An 11,382-nucleotide genomic window follows, 5' to 3' on the forward strand; every position below is an offset into this window, starting at 1 on the left:
GCCGCCCCCCTCCAGGTGCCGCCCCAAGCACCAGCTTGGGTGCCTGGTGCCTGGAGCCGGCCCTGTGTGGGAGACCCAAGTTCATGTCCTGCTCCAATGACTAATTATTAAAAATAGACGCACTTCAGCAGGAGCGATTGAGAGATTGCCATACCAGAAAATCCCATACCTCAGTGACTGGGGTGCCTTTCTGCAATATGGGAGACCCGAGTTGAAATCCTTTCTCCACATCAGGCAGATGGGGGAATTGGGTCCGTAACATCCCAGGTGAGTGCCCTGTACTAAAAGTTACAAGGAGGGGGCACCACCCCAGCCACTTCCTCTGGCCATTTTGTGAATCTAGCACTTTAAAAATACCAGATCGAATGACATGTTTCATTCAACCCAACATGGATTTTTCAATTCACTGGAGGTTTTTTTTTTTTTTTTTTTTTGTAGTTTTCAGATTCAGTTCAACCCAAACCATTTTATTTTTAATTTTTTTAATTTTTGGAACTGTCAGTGAACCAAAAAGTCAGTTATACTCCCAGCTCTATAGGCAGTGCGGATACAGCCGAGTCCTGTATGAAGGGGTCCGGAGGGTAGAGGCTAAGTTAGATAATCTCAAATCTCAGTTAATGTTATTTGTATTACAGCAGCCTCAACTGAGATTGGTCTCTGTTGTGCTGAATAAAACAGAGAAGGGTGAGAGGGGAAATGGAGGCACATAAATATGAACTGACTTGCCTACAGAGACCAGAATGTTAGAAGTGGGACTAGACCCCAAGTCTCCTGACTTCCAGCCTAGTACTCTGTCTAACGGCTCTCTCCCCCTCTAGTGCAAGTACATTGGATATAGAAAGAGGTTCCATATCCATTCAGAATTTTCCGTAGACCCCTTTGCCCTATGAACCGGCTATGTTGCCAGTAAAATTTTTTCAGAAAGTTAGGGGAATGGTTTAGGGCGGGGATCAGACTCAAAACTACAAGGCTCTATGGTTCCTCTTAAAAAGTAATCTCTACCTAGTGTTTTTTAGCGCAAGTGTTTTGCAACGATTCTTCTTCTGCCATTTGAAGACTAACATGTGTTTTCTATGTCCATTCTCAGGCCAGGAAGATCCTAACAGCCTACGGCACAAATACAACTTTATTGCAGATGTGGTGGAGAAGATAGCCCCGGCTGTGGTTCATATTGAATTGTTTCGCAAGTAAACAAGATACCCAGTTTTGATTTATATTTCTGTAGCTCACAAGGATTAAACTTGCCAGAATCAGTTAATATACGGATATATGGATATAAAATAAAATAATGACACTGTTTTCAAGATAATATTTATTCAAGATAATAAATATGTGTCACACTTAAGTAACATAGTATGTTTCACTTTTTAAAAATTTTGGCACAAATTTTGAAGTTACTAGACTAATGCATGTCCAATTAAATGTTAATGGATATACTTAATAAATGATACTACATTTTCTAAAATATTTGTAAAAGTGCCAAATACTTGTTGGAACGAAACAATAATCACAAATGATTTGTCATCTCTGAACAACCTGAATTTTCTTCAAACTTAAATGTTTATTTCCCATATTTTCTAGGCTTCCTTTTACAAAGAGGGAGGTTCCTGTTGCTAGTGGTTCAGGCTTCATTGTCTCAGAAGATGGACTAATAGTAACAAATGCCCATGTAGTTACCAATAAACATAGGGTAAAAGTGGAGCTGAAGAATGGTGCAACATACGAAGCCAAAATTAAAGATGTTGATGAAAAAGCAGATATTGCACTAATTAAAATAGACACTCAGGTGAGTCAAGGCATTGTAAATTTCTCTTGCTAAACTATATTATTTCTAAAAGCTATTGTTAATTGTAATGTTTACAGAAAATACAGCATGATGGCATGGACCATAATGTATCTGAGTGATCTGACAAGATGAATAGATTTTTAAAAGCTATGTCGCAATGAATATTGGTAGTTACATTTTTCTGTACAAAAAATCTGTACATTATAAAAGCAAGGGTATTTGCAGCATCCATGGGTCTCCCAAAAAGAAAAGTATAGTTTACTAAATGGTTAACAGATACCCAGGCTAGTGTAATCATTAGAGCCATGAGAGGAAGTTTTGTCTTATGGCTGGTACAGGGATATAGCAGTATGTACCTCTTGAAGATATTGTGAAATTGTCAATTAGCGTTTATAAAACATGTTGACATCCTCAGATGGAACGTGCTATATTAACACCAAATGTTAAAATGGACAATATTTGTACTTGGTACCATGTTTTATAAAATTTTGCTAAAAAAATACCCAGATCAAAAGCATTCTTTGGGAAGAATACTGAGTCACTCTTCCATTGAATGTGGACTTGTAAATAAAGCAAAGGCATAATTATAAACACTATTCCTCTTATCTGCAAAAATGGTACATTTTGTTTGAACTTAATTGTATAATTTAAATGTTGCTGGATTCAGGTTGCTTGAGATGCTTATCATACTGTTTGCTTATTTGGGCTTCCTATTTAAATGAACTTCATACATCCAGTGTAAGAAAGCAAACCATATTTAGGAAGAATATTAACATAAATACAGCAGGCCAATAGGCATCATCTGAAACACTCAAAAATGTGTAGCTCCTCCAGTGTTTTTAGTTCTAATCTATTCCCCATCAAGGTCAGAGGATTTCAGTTCAGAGTTAATTACAAAATCAGACATCAGTCAACTCGGAACTCTTGTCTAATTCATCCTATGAAAGCATACAACATGCTTTCCCTACCTAGAACATTTAAAGGTTCCTTTTGCTCTTACCAGCCGCATGCCTGCAAAATCTTTACTGTATCCCAAACATTCTTTCCTGTGTCTTTCTGGCTCTCACTGGAACAAATGACTATGTAATACAAATACATTTTCACTCCATCCTTGGCAGGTACGGTTTGGCTTCACCTTCATTTGCGTATCTACCAACTTACTCTGAGAAGTCTTAAATTCTTCTTCGTACATTCATGGATTAAGATAAGCAAATGCAAACCTGTTCTTTGAAAAGAGTGACAGGGCAATGGGAAGGAGCCAAGGGGATACCGTGGGTGAGAACAGACACTGTCCAGTTGAGTGGGATGGGAGGAGGAGAAGATAGCAGGAAAACAGGAAGTGAGAAAAGAATAAGTGTGAGAGAATAGAATGATAATGTAATGGAAAGGCAGGACATAAGCTATAAAATGGTGGGAAAGGTGGCAGGGTAGGAGTAAGAGAAGGAAAAGAGGATGGTGAGAAAAAGGTGTGGAGAAGATGATGAGGTAGGTGAAAGTCAGCACAATGTGGAAGAGGAAGAAGAAAGGAAAGAGAAGACAATGGAGAGGAGTGACAAGGTGTGAGGTGGGGGCAGACTGAGTTTTCTCCATCAGGATCTTTCCACTGACACGACCACCCACACACAATAGATAGGACTCCTGGATTTCATTAGAACTTGCACGGAGTGAGATTAGAGTAGTTTTAGAAAAGAAAAATGCTCAGCTCTGCAGAGCCACACACGCTAAAACATTGTAAGGAGTTGCTCTGCACAGCAGTTTGATGGTGGTCCATGGAGATCTAGCTGGCTGGCTGTTCTTATTTCCAGCTGCTTCTACAACTCCCTAGGGTGGTAGGCTGCCTAGGAAGGAAGAGCCTAGAGGCTGTAGAAGCAGCTGGAAACAAGAAGAGTGGGAGGCAGTCTCACTGCCTGTACTGCTGCTACATAAGAACATGAGTTTATGGTCCCTTGGAGTATATAAATAAGGAAATGGCAGATGAGCATATATGCTAGCTAAGTGCCTGGGTTTCTTTGGGGTTTATACATTGTTTTTGGAAAGAGAAAAAAGATATGCATTATGTACAGTATGCTCCTAAAACATAAAGCACAATAATTCTAGTTATATACAGCGGAAGTTAACGTGTTTGCATATCCTGACAGTTATCCGGGTTTTTCATTATACCTTAGTTACAATTCGTAGCTAGTAGATTATTTCATCAGTTTCATTTTTTAAAAAAAGTTTGCACAATGTCCAAAAACAGTTCATTTCGGTTCATTTTTTGCAGCTTTCTCCAGCAAATAATTGTTGATCAGCTGGTAATTTTCAATTTGCCATTCCAAGTTCATGGTATGTTACACTGTCCAATGAGGGAACAGAAACAATACCATGTGACTTATGTAACATTTATATTTGATTATAATATAATATATAAGGCACATGGTATTGTTTGTTTGGTGGCTAGATGACTTGGGTAGCTAACAGCGTACAGCATAGATAGTAACACTGACAATTTGCAATCTAATGTATATATTCTAATTTATAGGCTGGTTAGGGCAAGAACTGTCTGCGCTATGAGTTGTACAAACACATAGTAGAAGTGGGAACACAATCCCGACTGAGGCCTCTGGGTGCTACTATTTGTAGTCCAAATAATAGTACATTTGTATTTAGTGAATATCAAGCTTAAAAATTCATTCTTCATGAGTGTTCATGCTAAGAAACTTGAATGATCATGGAATGTGAAAATGAAATGAAAAGGTCACAAATGCAGTCAACTCAAAATTTACTTTCAGTCTTAATATTCACAAAACACTTTCATTTCTGTACACAATTCTAGTGTTTATGTATCCGTTTGCATTTAAATGTCACACAACCTTTAGATCCGTAAAAGCAGTTTAAAAATCTCAGTTACTTAGTCTAATGTATTCAGATTTTAACTGATTTCTTGGTTAAAGATTAACGATCCTTTCAAATCCTGATGTGACATGAAAACACCAATCCAACAATTTAATTTTTAAGCAGGAGGTTAAAAAAAAAAAAAAAGATTCCTACCTTTAGATAAATCATTTGAAGACGACATCAAAGATGAAGAATAAATTGTGTTCTGCCCTAGCATGTTAAGGCAGGCTCTGAAAGGCACAAAAATGGGTCTGTGGCAGAAACAGATAGATCTGAAGTATGAGTCCAGGTTACCAGTTGGTATTCCCCAAATAGTTAAGTTCTTGCAGCAGCGTGCGTGCTATTTTCCTTTAAACGATGCACTTCTGCCTGAAGACAGACTGCTTGAAGTAATGTGGCTTTTTTGAGTGGAATAGGAAATTAAATAGGATATTAAGCTGTAGGCACCAGTAGAATGGAACTGGTTTCCACTGACTGACCCATTTTTCTACTGAAAAGAACTTGAAGTCAATGAGAAACAGAAATCTCTTTGGGGGTTTTCTTCTTCTGGCCATTAATTATGCTATGGTCTAGAAAAAAAACTAACCTTTCATTAATAAGAATGTCCATGGTCAAATACAGTTAAATTACTAAAGCATTAAAGATAGGAACTTAAATCAGAGCCAACCCCAGAAAAGCCCCAAAACAATACTGTATATATTCATTCATAAGCCAAATATTTTTGGTAAAAAAGTGACGCATTGAAGAGCGGGGGTTGGCTTATAAACGGGTCAACACCAAAATTTGATGATTTTAAACTCTATGGAATCATTGAATTGAATATCTAATACATTGTCGTTTTGTTTACTTGGAGCGTCTGCAGGCATGGAGCTCCTTAGCTCCCTGTGGCTGCAGTTCGCCGTTCCCAGCCAATGGGCACTGCAGGAAGTGGGAACAGCCAACCACAGCCACAGGGAGCTGAGGGGCTCCAAGCCTGCAGACGCTCCAAGTAAACAAAGCAAACCCGACCCATCAGCGCCTTACCCGAACGGCCCGGGAGCCAAAGTTTTCCAACCCCTGAAATATAGGGTTGGCTTATGAAAGTGTCATACAGTTTTTGCTATTTTTACCTATCCATTTTGGGGGGTCGGCTTATAAACGAATGGGCTAATGAACGAGTATCTACAGTATATAATATTTGGGAAAATAATTCCAAACACATATACTCAAGGGAAGAGCGAGATCTGGAAAGCAGTAATGCTGAAAAAGGTCTAAGAGTGGTAGCAGCCAGCTTACTTGATATGACCTTGTGATGTGATAAGGGGGGGAAAAGGCGGTGGGGGGAGGGGGGCAGCAGCGCTGCACAGGCAGAAATCCTGTCTCAGACTGGAGAAGCAATAGTGTATTTTCTGTGGCACTGGTGAGACTGCAGCTCGAATGCAACATCTCAAAATTGTTGCCAAATTGGAGGGCATTCAGAGAACAGCAACAAAATGATTTATGAGCTAGACGGCTGACTTCTGTGGCGCATTTTCAGACAAATATTTACGGTTTGGTTAAATGATTGCATATGGCTGCCTTCAAATATTTGGAAGTTGTAAATGCCAAGGAAGGAGAAGCTTTTAGTCTAATGGGTAGTAACCGGGACTAGCATAGCACAGGAAAAGTAAGGTTGCATAAGAAGTCGAGTTTCCTACTGACAAGGTTGGTTAGATTGTCTTCCCAGCAAAACCAAACTGGGCAAAGCACTTGGGATTGTCGGCCTAATCCTGTGCTCAGTCAATGCGGGTATGAAGGCCAAAAGCAGTGGAAACAAAATCACTTTTGCTGCTCCGTGTCAAAACTGAGGCGAGCTCCTGAAGACTGCATGCCCTAGAAGTGAACTCAGTGGCAGGTTTCTCAGCTCACTACACAAGGGAGCAATGTGGGTGGGCCGTGGATGTACTGTCTGGGAGCCAACCCCCACACGTAGGAGCTCAATACTGGGCCACTTACGCCATCCTCTGTAATTGCAGCTATGACATGGCTACATGGGCTCACTGTTCTCGTTTCTTAGCATCACCCCAGTCATTTGGGCTTTGCTTCGTTGGCAAGATGTGGCCCATAAACTAGGGAGCAATGCTGCATTGGCTGCAGGAAATGGGTAGATTACATTAAAGGTCTTACATCTGTATTTTCTCTCATAAACTTCCTTCAAACCTACTCATTAGGCACTTTAAAATAAATAAGAACTTTTGCCCTCATTTCTGTCTCTCCTATTTGCTTGCCTTTCAATCAGATTTCACTTTCCTTGGAGCACCACAGTTGGTGTCAGTGGGCAGAGGGGATTTGGCTTTCTCTGTGTGCACAAGGAGGAAGCAGTGTGTGGAGGAAGCAGAAAAGCAAACTTTTTTTCTGTTTATGCATAAATATTTTAATAGCCAGCATCTTTGAAAACAAACTAGTTGAGCTTCAGATGTAAGCGACTTTTAAAAACACATGTGGAATCAATGCTTATTTTACTTTGAAATACATAACTGAATACTATAAAGCTTCTTTGCAGGAGTCTACCACTAGAAAACCCTCATGGTAGTTCCAGGAGATCTTAAATGACACACACGAATGAAAGATGTCCGGGGGGAGGAACAAAGGCAATCCATGAAGTGCTTTCAGGTGGCAGTGCTGGTGATCATTTGTTTTTAGATTGCAATAATACCCACCATGCGCTAGGCTTTATCAAATAGAGGAAGACTTTTCCTGCAATATTTGTATGAGAATCCAGGAGTATGTTCACTGGGGATGGATCTGGGGACCTGTCTTTTGTCAGTTCCTTTGTCAGTAGAAATTAGGTGTGTGGTTTTTGTTTTTGTTTTTGTTTTAAATATATTGAATGCAAAGTGAAAGATTTGTAGGAAAATAGAACCATGTAGCATGGGCTACTTTCTTTCTAAGACCCACTGTTTGCTAAAACAGCAAAGCAAGATGCTTCCAATTACAGATTCAAAAAAAGAACATAAAGTATATTAAGCTGTCTCTTAGAGAGACCAATAAGTAATTCCAATGGACTGTATGTTTCACAGTTCTTGTAACACCTTTCTTTAAAAGGAAATAAGTGAAATACAAGTACAAATTTCTTCAAATCAGAGTGTTTCTCTCTCCCCCCCCCCATATTTAATTTCTGCCTTATCAAGTTCCCCCTTGCCTTACTACTTTCCACCTTTCTTCACTTCATTTTTCTCCTTCCCGATCTTAAGACTTGAACTTTCCTTTTCACCTTTTTCTTGTTTTACTATCAACATAATCATTTGTTTGGATGCTGAGCCTGCAGTTATCCTAGCACAGAGGATTAGTATATTGGATGCAGTTATGCTCCTGTTTCAGTATTGTTTCTATTGTATGTTTTAGGGTTAACGTTTATATTTTGTTAGATGACATAAAATCCCAATGACATCATGAAATATTATTTTTCTCCTTTGTGCAAGGTCATCAGATTTTATCTGATGGAATTTTTTTAAAATATGTGAAAATGCTACAAGCTGTGAAACTATCCAAAATTGGAAGCATTTTGTTTTCTTTGGCATTTTGTCAAGGAATTAATAGATTGTAAAGGACATTTCTTGTTTTAATATGGTAAGGCCTTTAGCAGATTATAGAACAAAAAGAGATGGAAGTCAACACGCTTTTCCCCACACAGATGCATTAACCTGTCTTAAGGTTTAAGTTCCAACTGAAATATGTTTCTGATTGGACTGTTATCTCTTATGTTTTTAACCCTAGTGTACTAGCCAAATTCTGATGATGGTTATTACAGTTTGCTTGTCTAGATTTCCTTCCCTTAATTTCAGGGTGTGATCCTTAGCTGGTATAATTGGGCAAAACTCCATTGACTTCAGTTGGTGTGGCTCCATTGCCAATTTACAGCAGCTGAGGATCTGGCTGTCAGTAGGGTACAGAGTTTGTCATCCTTATGATAAAGTTGCCATTGGGTAGTGTTACTGTGCATAGCTGAACAGCTGCTGAAATCCACTGAAGAGAGAGAGAGTTGCATTTCAGTGGTGAGTGAAAGGTTTCATGGGTGAATGAAAGTAGTGGGATATAAACTCAGTCTTGTAAAGCCAGTGTGGAACTCACATTATACTCAGTGGGAGTTCTGTGCATCACGAGTTTGTAGGGTTGAACCCATAGCCTGTAAAATGTGCAAAGTAGTGGGATGAAAAGTGCTAAGATATTATTGTTAACTGATGGTTTATCCTATGAGAAGGTGTAATCGTGAATTATGGGTTTACATGGTTAGTCATACGTTAGTTTGCAGACTGTATACTCGCATGTTTATATTGTTGTGTTAACACAGAGTTGCTCGGGGTCACACAGTGAGTCACTGGCAGAGGTGGAATTAGAACTGCAGTGTTTGCCTTTCAGCTGTGTGCTTTATTCACTGCATTCTGTTGCAAGGCAGATGAGTTAGCCCAGGATTTTATTAATCATCATGGCATATCTGTAGTTAATTTTGAAGTGATTATCTCCGATAGAGTGTTTTGTTACAGTAAGCCGATCTACAACCAGCTGGTGTTAGGTAAAAAGAAAAATGAATCAATTTATTAATTGTTTTATGAGGCCCGTAGACACAAGTGCTTAAGCTTTAATTACTAAGGGTATGTCTACACTACGAGGGTAGTTCGATTTCACTTAAATCGAATATGTGGAATCGATATTGCAAAGTCGAACGTGTGTGTCCACACTAAGGACAGTAATTCGACTTTGTGAGTCCACACTAACGGGGAAAGCGTCGACATTGGAAGCGGTGCACTGTGGGCAGCTATCCCACAGTTCCCGCAGTCCCCGCTGCCCATTGGAATTCTGGGTCGAGCCGCCAATGCCTTCTGGGTAAAAAAAATGTGTCGAGGGTGCTTTTGGGTAACTGTCGTCATCCGTCCGTCACTACCGCCCTCCCTGAAAGCGCCGGCAGGAAATCAGTTTGCGCACTTTTCTGGTCAGTGACAGCGCGGACGCCACAGCACTGCGAGCATGGAGCCCGCTGTGACCATCGCTGCAGTTGTGGCCGTTCTCAACACCTCGCAGCTTCTCATCCACCTTTCCCAGAGGCAGATACAGAGAAATCAGGCGAGGAGGCTATGACAGCGGGGTGAAGATCTGAAGTCTGAGAGTAGCACAGACCTGTCAGAAACCACGAGACCCAGCGCCGAGGACATCACGGTGGCAATGGGTCATGTGGATGTTGTGGAACGGCGATTCTGGGCCCGGGAAACAAGCACGGACTGGTGGGACCGCATAGTGCTGCAGGTCTGGGATGAATCCCAGTGGCTGCGAAACTTTCGCATGCGGAAGGGGACTTTCCTGGAACTTTGTGAGTTGCTGTCCCCTGCCCTGAAGCGCAATGACACCCGGATGCGAGCAGCCCTGACTGTCCAGAAGCGAGTGGCCATAGCCCTCTGGAAGCTTGCAACGCCGGACAGCTACCGGTCAGTCGCGAACCACTTTGGCGTGGGCAAATCTACCGTGGGGGTTGTTGTGATGCAAGTAGCCAACGCAATCGTTAAGGTACTGCTCTCAAAGGTAGTGACCCTGGGAAACGCGCAGGTCATCATAGATGGCTTCGCCGCGATGGGATTCCCAAACTGCGGTGGGGTTATAGATGGAACTCACATCCCTATCCTGGGACCGGACCACCAGGCCAGCCAGTACATCAACCGAAAGGACTACTTTTCTATGGTGCTGCAAGCACTGGTGGACCATAGGGGACGTTTTACCAACATCAACGTCGGATGGCCGGGCAAGGTTCATGACGCTCGCGTGTTCAGGAACTCAGGTCTGTTTAGACGGCTGCAGGAAGGTATTTACTTCCCGGACCACAAAATAACTCTTGGGGATGTGGAGATGCCTACAGTGATCCTCGGGGACCCAGCCTACCCGCTAATGCCCTGGCGCATGAAGCCCTATACTGGCGCACTGGACACTGAAAAAGAACTCTTCAACTACCGGCTGAGCAAGTGCAGAATGGTGGTGGAGTGTGCTTTTGGCCGTCTCAAGGGGAGATGGAGAAGCTTACTGACTCGCTGTGATCTCAGCAAAACCAATATCCCCATTGTTATAGCAGCTTGCTGTGTGCTCCACAATCTCTGTGAGAGCAAGGGGGAGACCTTTATGGCGGGGTGGGAGGTTGAGGCAAATAGCCTGGCTTCTGATTACGCCCAGCCAGACAGCCGGGCGATTAGAAGAGCCCAGCGGGACGCGCTGTGCATCCGGGAGGCTTTGAAAGCTAGGCTCCTCAGTGAGCAGGGTAACCTGTGACTATTAACTTTGTTTAAAGAGAAGCTGAACCTGCCCCTGTTTCTTTACCCAGTTTATGTTGACTATCCTCTCCAGCTACATACCCCCTTCACCCCCTTCCCAAAAAATAAAATCTGTTCTGTTTTGTTAATGAACACCGTTGTCTTTATTACTGTTTTCGCGGGAATGTTTTAAACCTGGGACGCAGACTGTGGTGGGGGGGCGGGTGTAGTGTAGTGATGCAAATGATGCCTCTAAACTCCAGGAATGACAGGCTCCGCAGTGGTGGACTGGTTGTTTCAACGGAGCCTGCCAGCCGTCCTGGGCGGGACTGCGTGTATGTGTCGGCTATGTGACTTTCTGGCAGGGGGAGGAGGGTTACAGATCCCCTGCTGTGTGGCTCTGTGATCCAGGATAAGGACCACTGCATAAGATCTGTAACTGCCCTCCCCCGCCACAAAGTCACAGAGCAA

At 41.9% G+C, this 11,382-nt stretch overlaps 1 protein-coding gene across 1 annotated transcript in view; it reads left to right on the forward strand.

Moving 5' to 3' along the window:
* Positions 1-11,382, forward strand: part of HTRA1 (HtrA serine peptidase 1) — a 50,736-nt gene that overhangs the window by 25,178 nt on the left and 14,176 nt on the right. Inside the window, exons 2-3 of the mRNA XM_024216988.2 lie at positions 1,088-1,187; positions 1,582-1,786. Coding sequence (XP_024072756.2) covers positions 1,088-1,187; positions 1,582-1,786 — 305 coding nt within the window. The remainder of the gene's footprint in view (positions 1-1,087; positions 1,188-1,581; positions 1,787-11,382) is intronic.

The sequence above is a fragment of the Terrapene carolina genome, unplaced genomic scaffold, assembly GCF_002925995.2.
Source record: "Terrapene carolina triunguis isolate 2854851 unplaced genomic scaffold, T_m_triunguis-2.0 Scaffold95, whole genome shotgun sequence".
NCBI classification, from domain to species: Eukaryota; Metazoa; Chordata; order Testudines; family Emydidae; genus Terrapene; species Terrapene triunguis.